General features: G+C 43.7%; 1 protein-coding gene across 6 annotated transcripts in view; it reads left to right on the top strand.

The window, feature by feature from the left end:
• Positions 1-22,249, top strand: part of NTRK2 (neurotrophic receptor tyrosine kinase 2) — a 663,657-nt gene that overhangs the window by 63,794 nt on the left and 577,614 nt on the right. For all 6 annotated transcript variants that reach the window (XM_069625860.1, XM_069625859.1, XM_069625858.1 and 3 more), the window contains 2 exons: positions 2,573-2,647; positions 2,819-2,890. In XM_069625860.1, the coding sequence (XP_069481961.1) occupies positions 2,573-2,647; positions 2,819-2,890 (147 nt within the window). The remainder of the gene's footprint in view (positions 1-2,572; positions 2,648-2,818; positions 2,891-22,249) is intronic.

Genomic DNA, 22,249 nt, shown 5'->3' with positions numbered 1-22,249 from the left:
AGCCCCCATAGTACCCTTACCAGTACCGGTAATCCCTTACCGCCATCCGTGTAATGAGGCCCTAAGTCTATCTTGGACCCACTTCTATATGATTTTGGAATTTGTGGTCAGGCTTTCAGACGGCTGAGATCCTTTCTTTATTTATCTGAGTCAGTCGATTGCACTGTCACCTTTTGAATCCTGTGCTTGGCCAAAGGATTGCGGGTGCCTTCACGATCTTCTTTGACTTTATCTTTGCAGGGCATGGAGAGACGTCTGTGGTATGAGCCCTCTGATTTCCCAGGATACACTTAGTCGATATCATCCTCCATGTGCCCCGAGGTCTCTGTATTCCTTATTTCAGTCTGTCTCCAAATTCACCAGAAATTGCTGAAGTTGGCGCTTGTTTTCTGTTCTCGGTATAGCTTTGGGACCCCCAATGTAGAACCTACACACTGTAGGAGACCACTCACATAAAAATGTATCTCTTTCCATACCGATTCAGGCTTGTGCAGCAATTGTACCCTGTTCAACCCTGCGCCCAGCAGCCACTTGCAGTAGTGAAAGGAGCTCTTAGCAAGACCGTTTAACTAAACATAAAACAACATTGAACACTTATTCCGAGGCTCCGTACCCAATTTCCCAGGGCAGGCCCTGGAAATATCTTTGGATATGCTACAGTTTCAGCAGAGACAGTTTAAGGGACTGATCCGGCAGAGCAGGAGTGGGAGAGTGGCTGGAAGCTTGATGCAGTGCATGTGACTTCCCACACCACTCTAAACCAAACGGGTCACAGACAGAAGAGTGTGAAAAAGCGCCCTGAAAGGAACTTTGGGCTCACCACCTGGATGTGCAGTCCAAGCTCAAGTGCTGAACCAGAGATGTTGGGGATGCAGAAATGAACAGACAATTTAAATATTAGAAAATATTTAAAGATCTTGTGGGAGAAGTGATAAAATCCACGCCATTAGACTTGTTTGGGAAAGTCACTAAGCACTCCGGTTCGACAGGGGAGAGTGGTGGAGTCTGTCGAACATTGTAGAAATTGACCCAAATTCACAATAGCATAAAATCCGATACTCAATAATGCAGTACTCAAAATGCACAATGAAACCCAACTTTATTTAAAGCACAGAATCTCAGCCAGGGGCAGCATACAAGCAGCTCTTAACATTACAATCAATGTGAGCGGATTTTGTACTAAAAATATGTAAGCAATGATTTCATAATAAAATATCATTTACAAACTTATAAGTGCTTATGATTGGGTAATATCTTAAGATATATATAGAATAAATAAGTGTTAATTTCCTCATTGGCTTATACATCTCTGAACTTTTTTGTCGTTATTTATTTGTCGTTATAAATTAATTTGTTATAAATGACTTTGTTATAAAGACATGTAACCATTACATGCAGGAGCCAGGAGCACTTTAATTCAAGTAAATATTTGAGAGCAGCAGTCTCCAAGTGGATGGAAACATAATACCCCCAGACAAGGCAATGAAAGACATAAAACAGAGAAATTATAACACTGCAGCAACTGGGACCAGATGGGGTTTCTCACAGCTAGCGTCTGTCCTCCAGATTACCATCCCACTCAACAAGGTTCTTTTTTCTCAAAAACCTCATCGATGTTTGCATACCTGTGCAATACGTTTAGACCGCAAACCGATTTGCAGCAAGGTTTTGACCCAAATTGGGCTAGATTTGATCATCTTCAACAGTTTTCCATGAAGAATGTGGCTTTCCCATATGCCCTCCCTTGGTTTTAGGAACATTGAGATGCCGCGTCTTTCCTTTTTCTGTAGTCCCTTGCGCCCGCTCGACTGTTCCGGGGCCCTCCTGTGTGGCGTGCATGAATATGCAATCGTTAATCAAAGGGTACCCATTGGGAGGCACGGAGGGCGTTTGCTAATGTTTTAGTTAAACTATCCATAGTTACCACTCAACAAAAACAAAACAACAAACGCCAAACATGTCCAGGTATGAGGTCATTGTTGTAGGGGTGACATGCAACAGTCATGATTGGGATACACCAGTGGTGTCAGAGTAGAGGCAGAGGGATGGAGCAGCCACATGGATCTGTGTGTTTGGGGGGTCATTTCTATTATTTTCTGATGCCGAGTTAGACATGGGAAATGGTCCAACGGATCGAGGAATGCTTTGTACTATAGAGAGAAAAAATGACCCCTGACACGCCCATGAAAGACTCGGCACATTTCACCTCAGCCTCCGCTGAACTAGGGGAGCCCCGAGCCTCGGTGCCATCTCAGGCTATGGAGTAGCTTTGTGACGTTTTGTTTTGCACAGTTGTGAGGTTATGAGAAGTACCACCCGGTGGGATAATAATGTCTTTTGTTATTTGAGCGCTCTGAGACCTATGGGTGTGTAGCGCTATATATAACAAATATATTATTATTATTATTATTATTATTATTATTATTATTATTATTATTATTATCTGACGCTGGATTGGACATTGGTAGTACTTGGACTACTCGTAATATGGCTGCCATTAGTAATGGTAAGGGATAATTCATGTGGTGTGCTTTGCCTTCATCGTCTCATTCTTTTGTATCTGCCATTTTAGCTACATTGCAAACCAGCGCAGATTGGCCAGCATCAACGATAACGACGTTGGATACTACACCTCCCTAAAAAACCTGTGAGTACATCACAAAAAGCAAGTGCCTATCTTGCACATGAATTCTGGCCACTGGAGTCAGGTACATATGTGCAAGGGCCATTGAAATGTGATCAATATTATTAAGGTTGGCTCTTTTCCTTCTGTTCCAAGCCGCCCACTGATGCATTTTACCATTTGCTTGGTTTTCAGAACGGTGGTGGACTCAGGTCTGAAGTTTGTTTCCCGCCTGGCATTCCGGAAATCTCCAAAACTCCATTACATGTGAGTCACGCTTGTCTTTTCTAAGAGACAGTAAAGATATATCTTTATTTCAATTATGTCTACTGTTCAGTCTATCAATCTATCAATGTTTCTACCCATCCACCTATCCATCCATCCATCCATCCATCCATCCATCCATCCATCCATCCATTTCAGGTAAAATTAACCCTTGAAGGGACATCCCAGAGCTTCATTTTGTTGGTTCCTTTTACCTGACTTCCTGCTATTGTCCTCTGGTGCCAGCAACTGTACTCATTTGGTTTCTTCAGCAACTGAAAGTCCCTCATGATGGGATCTGCTGCCAAGCTCTCCTCACCCTGTTATCCTCCTGCTCAGTGTAGTATGATGCTGCAAGCACGTCAAGTGGAAATACACTGCAATAGATGCCTTAGCAGCCCTACAAACTTAGAACGCGTAGCAGAAGAGGTATAATGTTCTAATATAGAAGTGTATCTATCACCTCTATTAACGTCATAAAGTGTGTTAACTGCTCAGGTATTCAGCCTTTTCCCTTCCTTTGTTAACTTCTCAGGTATTCAGCCTTTTCCCTTCCTTTGTTAACTTCTCAGTTATTCTGTCTTTTCCCTTCCTTTGTTAACGTCTCAGTTATTATGTCTTTTCCCTTCCTTTGTTAACTTCTCAGTTATTCAGTCTTTTCCCTTCCTTTGTTGAATTCTCAGTTATTCTGTCTTTTCCCTTCCTTTGTTAACTTCTCGGTTATTGAGTCTTTTCCCTTCCTTTGTTAACTTCTCAGTTATTCAGCCTTTTCCCTCCCTTGAAAGTGACATTGTGCTCCGGAGAACAGCATTTCTAAATTACATAGTTTGCCGAATAGATGTTTGCAGATATGCATTCTCTGGTGTGCTTAATTCCCCTTTCAAATGGGAGTCATATGCATTTTGGCTAACATGTTCCTAATTTTTAAATTATACTTTATCCGGGTAAATTATATAGGGCCTCAGTACGAGTTGCGCAGTATTCCGGTGGTAAATCCTCCGGAATACAGCCCAATCAAACAACTGTTACTGCCAGTTGGTCCGGCAGATTTACTGGCGATTACAAGTGGTGATGTCAGTGTTAGTCCCCATTAATTTCGCATCCATATGACTCCATGGGGGATTTTGGCAGAATTTCCGCTGGCAGAATTACTGTGCCGAGATTGCCACTTTTTCAGTGGAAAGTGGGAGGATTTACCTCCAGCACTATGCTAGAGGTAAATCCCCCTCTCCAGGGCCAAACTCGTAGTATGGCAGAGCGGGAATATTGGCGGTAATTCTGTTACCACCACTTTTGTTCTGCATCACCATGCTCCTATGTGGCTTGGTGGATTGTCAACCATCTTCTTTTTAACAGAGAGCTAATTTATCTCTTAGAATACAACTGTGGAGAAAGCATTGCATGTTGATGTAAAACCAAATCATGTTCTTAACTTTTCCAATGATGTGATTATGGGAAAATTACTTTACTGCCCCTTATCTTCAGTAGTTGCTAAAAGTGAGATTACCTAGCTACGATTCTGTCAAGTGTTCAATATGCAAAGATCCTCGCGCATGCATGTTTCAATAGACTACAGTGTTGCTCCATTTGTAATAATAAGGCCCATTTTTAGTAGGGCACAGACCAGAGTCTGAAGTGACTCCTGGTTCACTTATGCCAGCTGTGAGCTAAGGTTGTTCACAGAAAAGATAATATATATATAAACTGTCCAGGATCTTGATGGGGTAATGGATCAAATATATTTGATTCTCATCTCCAAGTTGCACAGGGAAAATAATATTTCCAATTTTCAGTGTACAATTAATAGATTGGTGGGTGGACTGGTTTCAAGAATGTATTCTCTTGCAATGTATTTGTGTTTCAGAAACTTGCAGTGTAGGACGGGAGGTGACATAGGCCCCAATCCCGGATGTCCCATATCACCAAACTCCTATGATTTTGGGCAAATCATCTTATCTCTCTGTGCCTCAGATCACTTTTCTGGAGTATGCTCAAAGTAGAAATACAGCCCTATTCTGTTCCACCTGGGGGTAGTTTAGCTTGCCGAGTTGAACCATGCTCATGGCTCCTTACTTTCAATGAATTAATCTTGCGCAGAGACCAGCCACTAAGGGCAGGACGGGAATTTGAACCTGTGTTGTTATGTGGTGTTGCTTGCAAGACAAACACGGATCCCCCTGAGCTATCTTCCCAGCCCACACACTTGCAATTACACTTTCATATAGATTCACTTATTCAGTGCATTAGTTGCACAGGATGTTCACAGACAAACGTTCCAAACGTTCTGCAAGGATGGTGGACACAGAGATCACGAAGCTCAGAATAATACTGCATACGTATAATTAGGTCCTCCCATGTTACTTTGTGGGCCACCCCCCTTTTGTTGCCTTTAGGGGCCCACACCACGGTAGATAGAATGTTTTGCGACCATGCTTAAGACATGGTCAGTTGAATAGGCAAAGAGGGTGGATATGGAGGAACATAGTTTTGGTGCGATGTGGGTTGGAAACTGCAATTGCAGCTTGAACTTGCTCTGTGTGGTTACTTCAATGACAGCTGGGGGAATAGCGTGGAGGCTAGGCACCCACCGTTGTTACCTTGCAGCATGGGTTTGTTCCTCGGACCAGTTCTTAGAAGCTGGAGAAGTCCAGCATTAAGTTTGATATAAATCAAGAATACATACACCTGTTTGTAAAGGATTTGAGCTTAGGGCCCTTAAGGAATGTGCATGTAATGGATGGGATAACACAGAATAATTCCAAGTCCAAATAACCGAACCAACTCAGGAAGATGGTAAAGTACTGTTTTATTAACAATTATCTAAACCAGGGAGTTACAACGAACATCAACGCACGTACGCTCAACTTCTCTCAGTGATCTTTTCACAAAACAAAGTTATATCTGAAAAATACATCAGAGGTGATGTCATACTACATGGCAAATAATGAAAAACCTACTGAGGATCGGGATATGCTTAAGGGGAACATGTGATTATATCATCTCCAGGAACTAGGATTGTAATTGACTGCCCACTGCAGGTGGACCACATATGCCTACTTCTAAAACATGTCATCTTCAAAATCATTAGGTACACTGTTTCTTATTGGTTTCTCAAACTATACGATCCTTCGTTATATGGACCACTACAATTGGTTGGCACGCTTGTACCATGTCTGGAACATTCGGCTCACTTAGCAGCACGTAAGCCCAGACTGAGGTGCAAGGAGGTGGGCCTGACTCTACCTCCCCACCCAATTAGCCCAACATCTCTCATCGCCCATGCCTTTTGCGCTGAAGATTGTCTTTGAACTTGGCCTTGCAAAGTATCCTTGTCTCTGAGAATACACGGGAGTGCAGGCACTCACTATCGTGTTCTAGGACTCCAAGTTCAAACTCCATTTTCATTCTTGGCTCACGTGACAGGAGACCACACAATGGTCCATTTTGCAGATTTTAAATGTCTTAAATGAATTAAAACTGGCACTCTTGGCGTTCTTTGTTTGCACCTTAACAAGGGATGATTCATCATTTGTACGTTCGCTTCTTTCCAGAATAGATAGCTGACTTTGGATGCTTCAATCTTGACTTCAGGCCGGACAGCCTCGCCATGCAGCTCCATCATTCAACGTATTCTTGCTGCAACATAGTTTTTCTTTTCCCTCTTCATGAGTCCTGGCTTACTAAAATTCATGATACCGATGTCCAGCTTCTATACAAAGGCTTTGCCTGCATTCTAGTCAATACATATAGCCAGCTTCTATGATGACTTAATCTACTTGCGTTTCACCGTCTGTACAATTATTGAACGGTTATTACTCTGCAGCACTCTGTGCATGTGTAATCTTCTTTTTCGTATTTAAAAGTTCACTTGATTCCTTACTTCATCACACATTTCTGTAGGATCCATACATCCTTTTCGGCCAGTATCCTGAGATGCCGTTCATACATTTTCATGATGTCACAGACTTCTATTGTTTGCTCTTTTCCATATTCCTTCAGGGAGTTCCTCCCTCAAATTGTCATCCTTTCGATATGGTTGTCTCAATGGGTATCTTCTTTTGAACACACGTTGCAGTATTGGCACAACTGCTGGTGTCAAACATTGCCCGATCTCAGGCTTCCAACAAATGGGAGGTAGGGGGTGGGGGATTCCTGCAGAGGTATGCAACTGCTCCGCTACAGACTGCTGCTGTTGTTGGTTGAGAGGTAATGAGTACATGTGTTTGCAATCAGCCCTTGAGTATTTTGTATAGGGCGAGGAGGCAGTCATGGGAATGAGAGCATGATCAAAGTGGATGGGTTCAATCGATTGCAGGTAAATGTGATGTGGTGATTGGTATTGCCATAGTGGTGGGTGGGCAGCAAGTAAGTGTTGGGTTGTGGAATCAGAAAAATACAATATTAAGGCTTTTACACCATGCAAAGGACAATACACCAACCCTGGCTTGTAAAGATTCCCAGAATCTTTATTACCAAACTGAACAGTGTCGAACAAAGTACACAAATAGCTATTTGGCTGTCAATACATCACAGAGACCACCAGCAGGGTTCAATTTGAGCAGTGAGCAGAATTTGCTAGCTGGACATCAGCATATTTATACAGTTTGTTATAATGATGTCCAGCCTCTTACTAGTTAATTATACACTGGGCTAGGGTCGCGCCAGGTTCGTTTCCTAATTTACATATCTCGTGCATGCGGTTTACTTTTAAATACATTTACTAACAAACATTATTATTCTCTAATTTAACGTTACACTCTTTACACATTGCTTTAATACAGATCAGACAAATGTTTCGCATGCCGTATTTGGATAGCATTATTGTTCTTGTATACTTGTAGGTTAACATTGCTGATTCAAGTTATTCCCTGATACCGAGGTCAACGAAGGACAAGGTCTACATGAACCTAACATGTAACCTGAAGGCAGGTTGGACATTAACCCTCCTACAGAGATTGAAGAGGTTAAGGCAAGAACAAGAGCACATGAGACAGCCATTTTAGACTACAGGGTGACTTTGTACAATAAGCTAAAATTGCGGCTCTAACCTAAAATGGAGGCTTGATTCACTTGAGGTCGCGACCTTGTAATACGGATTTCCTCGCAAAGCGACTGGGCATAGGCCAACATGTACAATGAGGACGAAACAATATTATATCAGTTCTAACAGGGTATCATATAAAAGCATGGCAGAGTTCTGGCACACTAGAGGATGCTTCATGGTTTTGATGTCCCAACCAACATTTGGTCGATGCTGGAGGGGTTGTGACGAGCCACATGTCACATTCATCAAGAATGCTTGTGGATGCCAAGGGTGCAGTAGGAGTACCCGCTACGGGAGGACCACGATGGTGAAGGTTTTTTTTATTGACCCTTACCCTGATGCTGCTGTGTATAGTAGGGAGGGTGCCATGTGTTGCAGACTGAAGGGTCTGAAGCCAGGTCTCAAGGGGGTGAAGTGCAGAGGGAATAGTAGGGGTCGAAATGGCTGGAGATATTTGTATTCTTATTGCAGAGAAATCTGGCATTGCAGCGACAGAGGAGGTGGGGTTTGGCGACTCAGCAGGTCATACATCATACATTGAAATATGGTGAGACAGAGTCGGATAGATAGATTTCGGAGGATGGATTCTGAGGGTTTAACGTGTGATGGTGGGTGGAAAAGGATGCAGGTGTTGGGGCTTTGTGAAGGGAGGGGAGCTGTGACCATAATCAGAGGTTAGTGTAAGGAGAAGGAAGGTAAACATTGTATTTCAGTAGGTGAATTTTATGGACGACTGGGGGCAGAGGTGGAACAGTGGTGGTGGGAGAGCTATTGGATCTGATGCAAGTGCTGATCCCCTAAAGGTAGATGGGAGAGGCTGGTAGGATAAAAGAGAGGGTACACTGGATGTGGAGGGGGCAGCTGGTAGCCAGGCTGTGGCAAGCTCTGGGTTTAAATCTAGGGGCGCCTTAATATGGGTGGCTGGGGAAGTAGTGGCACAGGGACAGGAGAGCCTTAATGTATATTTAGATGGGCTTGGACCTCGGCTTTGTCGCTTATTGGTCACATAGAGTTGAAGGCAGTGCTCACTGATGGAAATGTTCAGTGGGCCGAAAAACTGGGGGACGTCTGTTTGGTGGAAACAGGGCAGAGTCACTTAAAATCAATGAGCTGGTGGAAAGGAGCCCCTGCCATGTTTGGGTGACCCCATCAAGTTCAGTGTGCCAATAAGCCAGGACCTGGTGCAGACTTCACTCAGTTGGCTGAGAACTATCAGAACCCTCAGGTGCTTGACGACACATGCTTCTCACACAGGCGATGTGCTGATGAGCACGCTTTTGTCGCTCGGAAGTTGTCTCCTGACGACGGTTCTTGCGGACAATTGTCCATTTGAAGGATTAATTGTGAGTCGCAGTATTGCTGCCTTGGCTGTGGAGTGGCCCACAATGAGTGAACACAGGGTGCAGAGCATTACCTTTGACACTACTGCTCAACAGCAGTACACAATTCTAGGTAAGCGTAATTCTGCACAAGGTATCCAGAAAGTGGCATGTCCAGGTGAAAAGCGCTGGATGAGACGGAATAAAATGGAACGTAATTTGTAAGGTAAAGACTGTTGAGCACCATAAATGGAAGCTAAAGTACTGGCACTCAGAGGGACCCACTTGTGGTTGGACCACATAAACTGTGCTGGGTGGTGCAAATCTAGTATTGTGTCGATAAAGCAACAAACACAAGAAATGCATTCATTGACATGCGGCTTTTCATAATAAAATGGTACAAAATACAAAACCCCTGCAGTGAATCGTAAACTCAGAATTATAAATGTGCCCCATCTACTTGGAGTCAAATTGCTTTCCATATCCAAATTCCCACGAGCGGCAACTGAGGTGGATATTACATGTATTCATTTATTTTAATTTAATTTATTTGTAAAGCGCCTAGACGAGGCCCGTAGACATGATAGCGCTGAGACAAGACAAAAGCAGACAAAGTGATCATACACAAAAGATGATGGGAAAAGAGGCTCAATCCAAATGCACAGGTATCATTGTATCAAGTTAGTGACAGTTTTAAGTTCCTGTTTCAATGTCGCAAAACTGGAACAAGCGCTTAAATCTGGGGGCAGGGAATTCCAACATCTGGGAGCAGAGTGGGGAAGGGCCCTTGCTTAACTATAGAAAGTCTAGATTTAGGGATTTGCAATAGGTGAGGATTATTGGATCGGAGAACTCTACGATCTGGCAGCCAGGACAGTCTACTAGTCGGTTGCATGGAAACTTGCCATAAACACACTTGTGAGTGATACAGAGTGTTCGAAAGGTAACTCTAGCATCAACCGGCAACCAATACAGCGCCCTCCTTGCAGATGAAACATGATCGGATCTATGCAGGCCATCAACAAAGCGTACCACGTTATTCTGAATCACCTGCACGGGAACCATTTTGCATTTGCCAATTCCATGGAGGAGATTTGCACAATAATCCAGATGCACCGTAATAATCGCCCTGGTTATGGTGGCACAGTTAGATGTATTAAGAAAGGGCCTAAGTTGCACGAGGAGTTTCAGGTAGTATGCTGAGCTGGAGGCCAGATGTTAATATGCAACTTCATATTCAGTTCCTGATCCAGTATAACACCAATGGGTAATGTGTCAATGGCACAGCCTGCGATCTGAAACAACTGGGATTCATTGTCAAGCTTCCGAAGCTGGGATGCGGTTGCCGTAATCATAAGCTCTGTCTTTAAGTTGTTGAGTGCAAGACCATTTTCCACCATCCAAGACTCAATCAGATTATAGATGATGTTAACAATGATGGAGTATGTTCCGTGATCACCCGAAAGTGGGATGAGACGCTGCGTGTCATCAGCATAGTTCGCAGAAAACAACCCCCTCCACATCCAACATCTCAAAAAGTGGGATTGTGAAGAAGTTAAACAGTATAGGTGAAACAAATGATTCCTGTGGTACTGCACACGAAACCAGGCATTTGTCTGCCATGGCATCATTACAGAAAACTTTGGCTTTACGGTCGGAGAGAAAAGTGTTCATGCACTCTGCAGCCTCTGGCGAGAAGGAACCTATTTACGCAATCTGGGGACGATTATTGAATGGTCCAGCAGGTCAAATGCATAGGATAGATCAAGGAGCATCAGAAATACCATGCTCCCTTTGTTGAACAAGTGCAAAATGTTTGCCTTGAGATGTAACAGGGTAGGCTCAGTGCTGTGAGCTCTCCTGAAGACTGATTGCTTGTGCCCCAGTGTGTTGTATCTGTCCAGGAAATCCTGGATTTCAACATACGCCACCTTATCTACAATTTTTAACAAAAAAGGCTTGTTAGATATAGGGTGATAGTTCTCAGGTCAGGCCGGATCCAGGGAGGGTTTCTTTAGTAATGGAGAAATCCATGCGTGCTTGATTGCGGCTGGAACGATGTTATGCCAAAATGAGCAGTTCACACATTTTGTGATAAGTGGTATCAACTGTGCAGGGCAGATGTCCCCATTACAGAAGGTCAGTTTACGATTGGACAAGACTTTTTAGATTTCTAATTCCGTCACTGCCTTAAAGGTGAAAGCAGGTTTTACAGGGGATGGCATGCTGCTTCCTTTAAGAGTCCCAGCTGTATCCATGGAGATGCGTCTAGTGATCACGTTCTCTTTAATTATCTCAATCTTTTTCATCATCACCTCCTGTATGGCAACACACCATTTTGTGTCTTTAATGCCTATTATCAGAGTGGGACAGGAATTTTCGAGTTCTTTAAGAAATTTTAAGAGCCCTCTTGTATTGGAAGACGCATTTTCAATTCTGTTGTCATAAGAGAGTTTTTTTTCCTCACAGATGGCAATTTTGTGGGATTTAGCGGGATGGAGCACTTGGTTTTATTTTCAGTAGATTGGTTATTTCTCCATAGTTGGAATGCCCTATTCCTGACGGTTTTACATTTTTAAATCTCAGCAGAGTACCAAACTTTCTCCAGCACTTCCGTTCCCTGAAGCATTTTCTCTGGAACGAGACAGTTTACCACGCTGGTCATCATTTGATGGTTGGCTTCTGCTAGCTCGTCAACAGAATTCAGGTTTGGCAGGTTCTCCACAGTGGATGCAAAATGCGGTGCTAGGGCAGGGGCAGTTAATTTGCGCAGATTTCTGTCTTTTGTCCAGCTTTTTATTCCTGTGATTTGAGTGTGTTGAAGGACGCAAAGGAGGTTAAAGTGAACAAAAGAGGAGTGGTCTGACTAAGGACAGGGGGAGACCTTAAAATCAGTTAAATCCACTCTATGCGTGACAACCCAATCTAGAGTTCTTCCCTTGTTATAAGACGCTGTTTTGACACGTAGGGAGAACACCAGTTCAGCCAGAGTGGAGTTGATGATGCTGGCCATGCTGTCCATTGGGTCTGTAAGTCCAAGTTTCATATCACCCAAAATGATCACTATGGAGGAGGGTTTAAGCAAGGGAAGATTCACATCACTTAGATGTGGGAGAAAATCAGGCATTTTATCTGGAGGTCGATATACTAGGAGGCAGTTGACATTAGTATTGGGGTTCACCGATAGTTTGGCTGATCAAATTTCACAATTCACCCAAGTGATGCCCTCAGTTTGATGGAATTGGAGTGAGGCCTCATAAATCAAGGCTACCTCCCCCGCCCTGATACATGATCTGTATGGAGGATTTTATGGCCAATAGGCATGGCCAAGGAGAGTGAAGAGTGAGGGCCCCGCTGCTGCATGAAGCCATGTCTCAGTGACAACACAGATGTGAATTTTATAACCCAAAATATCATCTGCCACCTCTGTAGCATGTCTGACTATCCAAACTCATTCGAGGTGGCCGAGTCCGCTTTAATGGTACCACTTGTTGCATAGTTGGTATTAGGGAGATTGATTATGTCATTCAAGGGTTTTATCTGGCTGCCTTCAGGCACTTCATTGGACATAGTGGCATGCCTTGGGGTCAGCTGATGACATGGACTAGCCTCGCATCTAGTCGCTGCACATGGTTGGAGGGCCATGCGCAGAAAGCTCTGTACGATGTACGACAGAAATACCTGCAGAACGCAGCGTTCTTTGGCTCCCGTTCCGCAAAGCAGACACTAACCGGTGAAAACCGGCCTCTTCAAACACGCCGAAGCTAACGCTCCACCAACGTTTTGAAGAACGGCACGGGCACTGGGAAATGTAGTTCGCCGGAACTCCAAAGAAAGCTTAAAGTTTAGCTAATGGGTAGCACGGGGCGAACTGAAGGCTGTCAGCCGAGGAGCAGAGCAAGGTCAAATAACAAAATTCACAAGATGCTTTATATTTTCAGGTCAAATTTCTGAAAATTGTTAGAATTTCCCACAAAGAAAGTGTAATTGTGTAATCACGCAATTCAAACTGTATCGAAATGTATCTTTTAGTGCCAAATCTGAAAGGTTGCGTTGTGCATCACCCCTTTAGGAGACTTGCTTGTTTAAAGGCTAGGCTACAAATACTTTCTATAATGGAATAAGGAATCCCAGAAAATCCTGATGAAATCTGAAACAGTGCAAGACTTTTGCACTGGTGAAAACAGCAGAGATGTTTTTGTAGTGCACTTTGCTGCTTTCTAGCCATGTCTGCACGCCCCACACAGCGTCTCTATACATGCACGCTTTGTTATTGCAGTGTTTTCTCTCATCAGTTTCTTTCAGATAGTGTTGCTTTGGGCTTTTATCCTTCATTGTATTATGGCTGCATCTTTTGGTGATTTGCATCATGCAGACTCTGAGCACGCAAGACCTGATTTGCAGATGCGTGGGCCATTAATCTGCTAGCGCCTTCGCTGACTTTCCTTTAGTTGTCATCAGAAGTGTGTCCCCGTTTGCGCCCCTTCCTGTTGCAATAGGAATTTGCTTTGCATTCCTGCAGAAGAAGGCGGTGCATTGTAAGCAGGTGCAGTGGGCTGCATAAAGATATTTAGATGTGTATCTCTGCCTCGATGCCCAAGGACTGTTTGTGCACTATATACATTTAAATAAATACATCTGCTGGCCACTGCTTCGTTGTATGCCACAGCCATGGGTAGTCTACTCATTCTGAAGCTTTAGGTTGCTTGTACTGTAAAACAATGTTTTTAAAAATGGTAAAATATAAAGAATGTGACCAGAAGGCGGGAAATTGTTAAGCGATTACAGAACAACTATGTTTGGCAGTAATCCCAGAAGAAGTGGAAATGACCCAGTACAATACACATTTTTGGGATACGGACCTTTTATTGCAAACCTGGTAGTGTGGCTAGATTTGGCCGTGGGAACTAGGCAGGTGTGTTGGAAGTATGACCCCCTTCTAGGGTTTTACTCTACCCATCAGGCTAAGCGGAACAGAAGGATCGATTCAGTATTCTGGAGACACAAGCTCTTGGAGGCTGCACAACAATTCCTCCCTCGGGTCTAGACCCTGATTCTGGAAGAAAGCTGCTGCTAGGAACATCTACACCTGAACGGGCCGGCTGTAGTGGCTTTAACTTCATAGTATTATTGGAACCTGGACCAATGATGAAAGGAGCCTTCAAGGCTTGCAGCATTCTTTCAAAACCGATAGGAATGGTGTACTGGATACGAGCCATGGGACTCTATTCCAGAATATTAATAGCAATTTGTAAAACACCTAGGAAAACGTGCACCACAGCTTAAACAAGTGCTGCTCCTCAGGATAGCACGGAGAGCATAGAGCTTGAGTCCAGCAAGTTGCTGCCAGCGGCCGAGAGTAGGACACCAAAGAGACCATTTGGGGTGAAATAATAACTTTCAGCAGATCTGTGTGGCACCCCAAAAGATCCTGGTTTGGTGAAACCTAAACTAGCTAAACTAAGGCTGTGTGCTATCATGAGCTACTGTACTAGATGATATCATTGGAAGTCTAAAACTGCCTTCTCCAGCCTGGTGTGGAAAGCTCTTGTCATCTGCAAAGATACAAATATCAATATGAGAGTGGGTGAAGAGGACGCATGGAATGCCAGAGCAGATGAGGCACAGAGACGGGTAATCGTCCGGGGATGACATATTCATGCATAATCAGATTCAGCAAACTTGTGATGAAGCTGCCTCTGCTCTCGTGAGATAGGCTCCTCTTAATACAACTCTGGCTAAGTGCCAGGCTATTATGCAAGTCTATGCAAACAGGAGGAGCATACCCGTCCTTAAGTGACCAGGATTTATACCACCTGTGCATCACCAACCCATTGAAACGTAACATGGTGGAAAAGGTATATTGAGGGTTAAAAGCAAGAAGCACGTGATGATGTGCGGTGAGAGGCATTCTTTTTGCTCCTATTGGATGGTCTATAGGGCAATCTCCAGCACTCATTAAATGACCACAGAGGAATACAAGTGTCAGGAGTTAACATCATGTGGAAAGGTGGGCGATCTGAAGACCACCTACTGTCTTTAGGATGCTTAAAGTTGTTATCTGTGAGGCTGCTCCTGAGAGGAACCACAAGTCCCAGCATACATCTCCTGCCTGTATGCCACTGCTCCATCTGACCTAATTTATAGGAGTATGATGCTACATGTGCCCAGGCATTGGCTGAGATCACACCTATCGGCTGCCGTAATCCACAGTTGCATGGAGGTGTTCCCTCGACCACCCAAAACCTATACTTCCAAAAGTGATTATGTTGTGACTCTCTCAGACAGGCTTATTAATGACTTTCACATTGTGTAAACGCAACATTAATAGTAAAGAAGGAAATAGAACGCATATGAAGACAATTAATTTAAACAATTTTTTCTAAAAAATCTCTAGTGCTCATGATCCCTATGCAGCCAGTCAACCTTTGTAACAGCCTCTAAGACTTGAAAATTGAAGCAAGATCCAGATGAATAACGCCTTCATAATCACCCAACAGCAAAGAAACTGACCAGCACGCCATGCCGGCTGAATCCACGTGTAAACCTTACATCTAGAGTAGAATGTAATATAATGTAAGAGGTCTTATATGGAGCCATTGCGTCACTGTTGGTGACCTCACTGTGCATGGCTCTGTAAGAAAAAAGGAGGGTTTGTGTGACAGTGGGAGAGGCAGATGCGAAACTTGTAGTGTTGATGGTGCAAGTCAGAAGTACCCGGTTCCTGTGTACCAATCTGCTTTGTGTGGTTTTGGCAGAGAAACTTGGAAGTATACAATAAATAGAGAGAAGCCAATAGATGCTGGACTACAGTGCTTTGAGTCTAGATAACTGCCGATGTGGAAGAGTTTAACGGTGTTAAAGTGGTGAGCGTAGTCGTGGTTCAGATTAGTGCTGCCGTACTAATGGCTAGACCTATGGTGGCCATCTGCGGGGAGTTTTTGTGTGCAGTGTAAGGTGCTAGGAGATTTTAGTGGTATGTCGCATCGTCAGGGGAAGTGGAGAGTAAGCCTTACAAGGCAAAACAACCTGCAACCCTGCACCCTTACCTCTTTCCAAGAATGATAGATATCAATAAATTAGGCAGGTACCAGAGGGATAATACTCACCTCCATTTACTACAATCAAATCCTTGTCTTATGGTAGCAAGGGTGATCAGTAATTGTATTGCAAACACAGAGGCTTATGCCATGCTAGTTATCGTCTTTATATACCTCTTGGAGTATTGGCTTGACAGACATTTCGAAAAGTTAATGCTCATGACCAATCAGCAGTCCCAGGACAGCATTATGCAACCTTTGCCTCTCCAGATGTTTTGGACTACAGCTCCAATAAGCGCTAGCCAGCACAACGAATGGTGGAGGATCCTGGGAGTCATTTTCCCAAAAATATGGGAGCAAAAGTCGCATAACCTTGTTGTAGGATGGCCTCCAAACCACTGCCTGCATAGAAAGTTTGTATCAGACCGAGGCCCCCAACAGCATGTGTGCTAACTCTGGAAAGGACACATCTGTGACTTATTCTGCCCATCTAGAATGAGTGCAGGAAGAGTGCAGGAAATGATGGTTTGCAATATAAATTAGTAATTGATAGGCTGGTGGAATTCTCATTGATATTTTATTCTTCTGATAAACATTTGAACATTGTACTTCACATTCAATATTAAGTTATTATGAGCATCGTCAGAAGAAATAAAAGGCAACCTTGCTTTTGGTCTTTTGTTGACTTAGAAGTGTGATTCTTATGGGGCGAGATCACAAAACTTTGCAAGCATAATTCTGCACAGTATTATCACTAGGGCAAACGTTACTCTTTTAATGCATTTTTATACTGACGCATTGAAACCATATTTTATTTGCACTAGGGCAATGTGTTGCCGTAGTTCTAATTCTGTGCAAAATGACACTTGCATGGTGCAAAGTTACTGTGTTTGCCCACCCTGTCCCCTATATTCCGGGACTGATGTTGGGCACTGTATCGTCTGAGAAAAGGCAAAGTAGCCTTGTGAGCTTTGCTGAATTGTCACAGGGATAAGTGTTCATTGTCTAGTCAAGAGGCGAGTTAATCAAACTGAGAACTGCATGTACACGCCTGTGAGGGGAATACTCGGGTTCAGAGGACTTAAGCAATGGTTTATTAGAACACACTATATCCACTGAGTGGTGTGAAGTAATGGTCCTCTATTCCAGTAACGTTCCAAGATAGCTGAGGACCTCCATTGGAAATGCTGATGGTGTATCCACACGTGTATGCATGCACTAGCACATAGAACAGAAAGACTTTCAATGAGCCCCTATTGCCCCAGGGTCTTTGATCAGTGTCAGAGCCTCTGAGTGTGAAACATCCTGGGAGATCCCAGGAGCCCCTTCAATCTTCGAGGCAGAACGCATTAATTACTATGAGTTTCCAGCTCATGAGGAGTATTCATTGGGTCTGGGGATCCAAAGTGACCATCGGAAGAAAAAAAAATATGGATTGGTCCAGAAAGGAGAAAATATTTGCTTTGATCGACCAAAATTGGAAATTACAATCGTCCTTCAGGGCCTCTAACTCAGAGAATGACCACCCACGCCCTGGTTACCACGAAGAAGGGAAGAAAGGCACAGCCCTGAAATGGGGACCATTCATTGAGAAATGCATTAAGCAGGAATGAAGCCATGTTTGATCTTCAACAGAGTGGTCGTGGAATATTAGGTTCTTGTGCTGGATATGTACAAGAACCTAATATTCTGATTGAGACTGAAAGAGCTTAGCAATTGCACAGTACAGAATACTTGTGTTAGTTGGTCTGGCATTTGAAACGACTGTGGTTATTGATATCAGCCTCTGGTGATAAAATGTGCCTTGCTCCATTCAGACAGAACTTCTTTGGTGGAAAGACCTTGGACACAAAGGGAGCCAGAGCATGTTACAACCTGAGTGGTGGGATGAAACAGCCAAAGGACTGTCTAAAGTGACAGAAAGAGCTGAAGACTTCCCTCATAATTCAAAGGGCCAATAGAACGGTCTCATTTTGCAAGCCTTCAATCTCATCTCCGATTATGTGGTTGGACACCCTGGGCCGGAGATACCTTATAAGGACTACCTACCTAATAAACACTTAACAGCAGCCTGCCATTTAATCTCTTCTACCTGCCATTTCCTGTCTCCTCAAAATAAAACATACAGGAGAAATCCCAAAAGGGGCATAAAGTAATCATCTTTTCAAATCAAAGTTTGCCATGAAGTACTTTGGGAGCAAAGCACCTGCCCTCGTTTGTTTGTGATTTTGGTACACCCTTTCTGCATTCAAAGTTCACAACGCATCGAGACCCTTGTCCCTCTTTGGCATGAGGGAAAAGTTGCCCAGAAAGCTTGCGGCAGATCTTGAAGTGAACATCTTAGTTCATTTATTTTACTTAAACCAAGCTTAATGCACGTTTCAATAGGTCAGTTGAAAAAACACTCTCAGAATAACAGTTTCACACATAACCATTCTTATTTCCCCGGATTCCCCAGACTTTGTTACAGGATACTTAGAGTACATTGTCACCCTTATAAGATTTGGAACTGTACAATTTACTGGAATGCTGGCTCACATGCTCAGGACCACTAAGGACATAGGACATAGGAAGGACTCTAGAACTCTAAAGGGTAACCCTCGCCATACTTTTGACACTCTTAGAGCGCCCATTGTAGCTCCCTAGCTAGACCCAAACACCGAGCATAGGAAATACATTTTCAAAGTCAGTGGTGAGCCTCGAAATATATTTATTTTCTCGGCATCAATGTCAAGGGACAGATGTTATGCAGACCACAGAAGCCCCAGAGATACAAAGTTGCACACAAACAACTTAAACTGACTCAAGTTGAAAACAAGAGAAAGAAAACAAATGACATTCTCTCATTCCTGCTGGTATCACATGGGTTACAAGGTTGCAAATCCCCTTCAATGAAAGAATTACAATTTTTTTAAAAAGCAGTTTCACATGTCTATCCGAGGGTTTCACGTCTGTACATCTAAATGCTGGGACAGCAGAGGCACTCAGATTGAAGCAGGAACTGGGAGCAGGATTCCAGGGGGTAGGGATGGTCTCTCACATGTCAAAGGCAGTTTGAAAATCAATCCACAATGATGGACAGGCCTTAATGTACTCTCAGGCCAACCACCTTTCAACCCGCATGACCCCCAACACATGATTCAATCTCAGGATAGCACAGCACGTACTACAAAGGCACAATGCATGTCCCTGAAAACCATTTAAAGGGAGGAGAGGCTACACTAAAAAAAACAATCAGTTATTCTGGTAGAGTGGGCTGTTTTCGAAGGAGCTGGAGGAAGATGTTTGGAGAAGGGTCTTGAGCTAGAGGTCTTTTGAGTGGGGAGAGATTGGAACATCAGAGGAGAGAGCTGGAGGGAGAGTACTTTGAAGATTGGAGTAGGAGTAAATGATAACATCTGGAGAAAAGAGTGAGAGGTAGAGCATTGAGATTGAAGAAGGCTTAGATGATAAAATCTGGAGGCGAGTGCTGGAGGTTGGAGGGAAAGTATTGAGGAGGGTGGATGAGGCAGAGATGAGACCATCTGCAGATATAGATGGAGGTTGAAGGGAGAGTACTGAGGAGGTGATGCCATCTGTAGGAGACTGTTGGAAGTTGGAGGGAGAGTATGGAGGATTTTGAATGAGGGGTTGGTACCATCCAGCCATCTAGAGTGAGCGATATTGAGGAGGTTGGAGGAGAGGAGTCATCAGGTGTAAAAGAGGCTCGGAGTATGGGGGTGGGAAGACGAATTACCACCTGAGAAGGAGAGGGGAAATAAATGTACTCAACATGAGAAGGCTGCAGGAAAACCAGTGCCCCATGGATATTAAAAGCAGGAAGATCCCAGTAGACCAGGACTGTCAAGGGAAGACTTCAGAGATGAGTGAAGAAATGAGACCGTACCATCTCACTGCGGGACAGGAAAGACACTTCAGGAGTAGCCAGGAGGGAAGTGTCCTGGGAACCAAGACACTAGAGAAGGGAGGTGGTCTAGGGGATCAAAGCCACTCTGGCCTGCCACCAAAACCCTGAGAGAAGTGGATATCTTTAAAGTCGACATTGGCATTTGAAAGTGGAGAAGATTTTTTAGAGTTGACTTAACCTGCATACTTTCTTGCCATGGACCAGTCTTTCCACAGACTACACTAAATGAGGTTTGGGCACCTGTAAACCTGTAGCCCGATGACCTTGACAAGGGTGAAATATTGGACTGTGATTTGGGTCAGTGAGAGCATGCACCAAGAACTTTGCAAGACTTTTGTCTTTTTTTGAACATTTCACCTTTTAGTTTGGACACCTTAAGGACTGTATCACCTTTACAATTGTACGACCTTTTCTTTTCTGATCAGGAGAAGCATGGGTAAAAGCCAAAGGAACATTGACCTACAACCCCTGCTTAAAAGTTGTTTTCCCCCACCATATCCCTTATTAATACCCCCAATTCATGTATACCTGAGTCACATTATCATTTGGTTGTCATAGATAAAACACCTGTTGCACCTTATTCAACTTGTATTGTGTTGCCTACACACTTCACGAACTGTGTGATGCCGGCCAAAGAGATTTAGGAGCATTGGATTGGGGTCTTCAACATTTGGGTCTCCAAATGTTTCAGACTACAGCTTCCTTCAGCTATAGCTAGCATATTCAATGGTCTGGGTTAAAGGGTGTTGTAATCCAAAACATCTGGAGAGTCCCTAGTGTCAAGGGTCCCCGATAGCACATCGTTCTGAATCTTCTGGACACAGGCCTCCACCACTTTCTTCGGTTGCATATAGTTCACCCGTTTTTCTCTTTATTGGAGGTTGTCCGTGGGTAGGAGCAAGCGGAATTGGATCAGGCTCTCTCCATTCTATCAGCCCTGAACATCCTGCACTTGTTTCATTCACCATCTTTAGCACTCATTTTGCCATTTTAGTTCTCATCCATAAACCTGTAAAAAGATTAAAATGACTGTGCCTGTGCACTGAAGGGTAGTGTCCAGCAATTCAGCACTGACGGAATGCTGATGCTCTGCAGCTGAACCTTCTAGACTGATTGCTGAGTGCGGAATTACCGCTACCAATTCCTACTCACCACCACTGCTGAGTAGAAACAATCTGGCAACTTAAGCTTTAATGTGTGAAGCCTCCACCTCGAGAAGCTCCATGCGTTGGTCTACAACGCCATCCTCACCGAAACAATTGGCTCCGGACTACACAAGACACAAGAATTAATCCATTTGTTGGCCAGGTATGATATTGCAAACCAACGACTGAAGCGGGCGCGTCGTAGCGTTCTGACAAATTACTGTAGATCTATGTTACTTCCCATTGTTCTTAGCAGATGCTTCTTATTGGGTCCCTTTGGTTGGCATCCCTCCACTTACGTCTTCATCAAATACTATTATATCGGTCTGGGAGAGTTCTACCTCTTAGCCATCCAAAATGGAAGGAAGGTTACTGAAAATCTGCTTCAATATCCTCTAGTGCTTGGCATTTAGATGGAAGGGGGTGCGATGTTTGGAATGTGCTATACCTAAAAGCAAAATTCCGTCGTATTTAAAGGGTTTGCAGCAGATACTAATGAGCTCCTCTGTTGTAGAGTGTTCCGTTTTTGGGCCGTCCCCCATTTAATGGCCATCAAGCGTATTTAGCCTTCAGCTCTAAAGCATCGCTTAATATTGTGCTTGGAGAATTTACGCGGAGCAGCCTAATCTTGGCGCCAGCGCTGGGCTGTCTGATAGAGAGTTTTAAAGACCTGCTTCATCTTGTGGGACGACGCTTTATGAGGTTGGTAAGAGAGATTGTTTTAATTAAAAGGGAACTGCAGTTCAGTTTTCAAGCCCGCAGAAGCCCTTCATTATTCGACTGAACTCTATGCTGCTTAATATTGTTTGCTATACATTTATATCAACCGGTTACCCCACATTGGACCGTAGGGTATGTTTACCACTTGTAGCATCTGAACATCTGAGATTATTTTGCATTAACACAC

The sequence above is a fragment of the Ambystoma mexicanum genome, chromosome 6p, assembly GCF_040938575.1.
Source record: "Ambystoma mexicanum isolate Mex_15411 chromosome 6p, UKY_AmexF1_1, whole genome shotgun sequence".
Classification (NCBI taxonomy): domain Eukaryota; kingdom Metazoa; phylum Chordata; class Amphibia; order Caudata; family Ambystomatidae; genus Ambystoma; species Ambystoma mexicanum.
The sequence above is the reverse complement of the archived record's forward strand: the minus strand, read 5'-3'. Positions and strand labels throughout refer to the sequence as shown.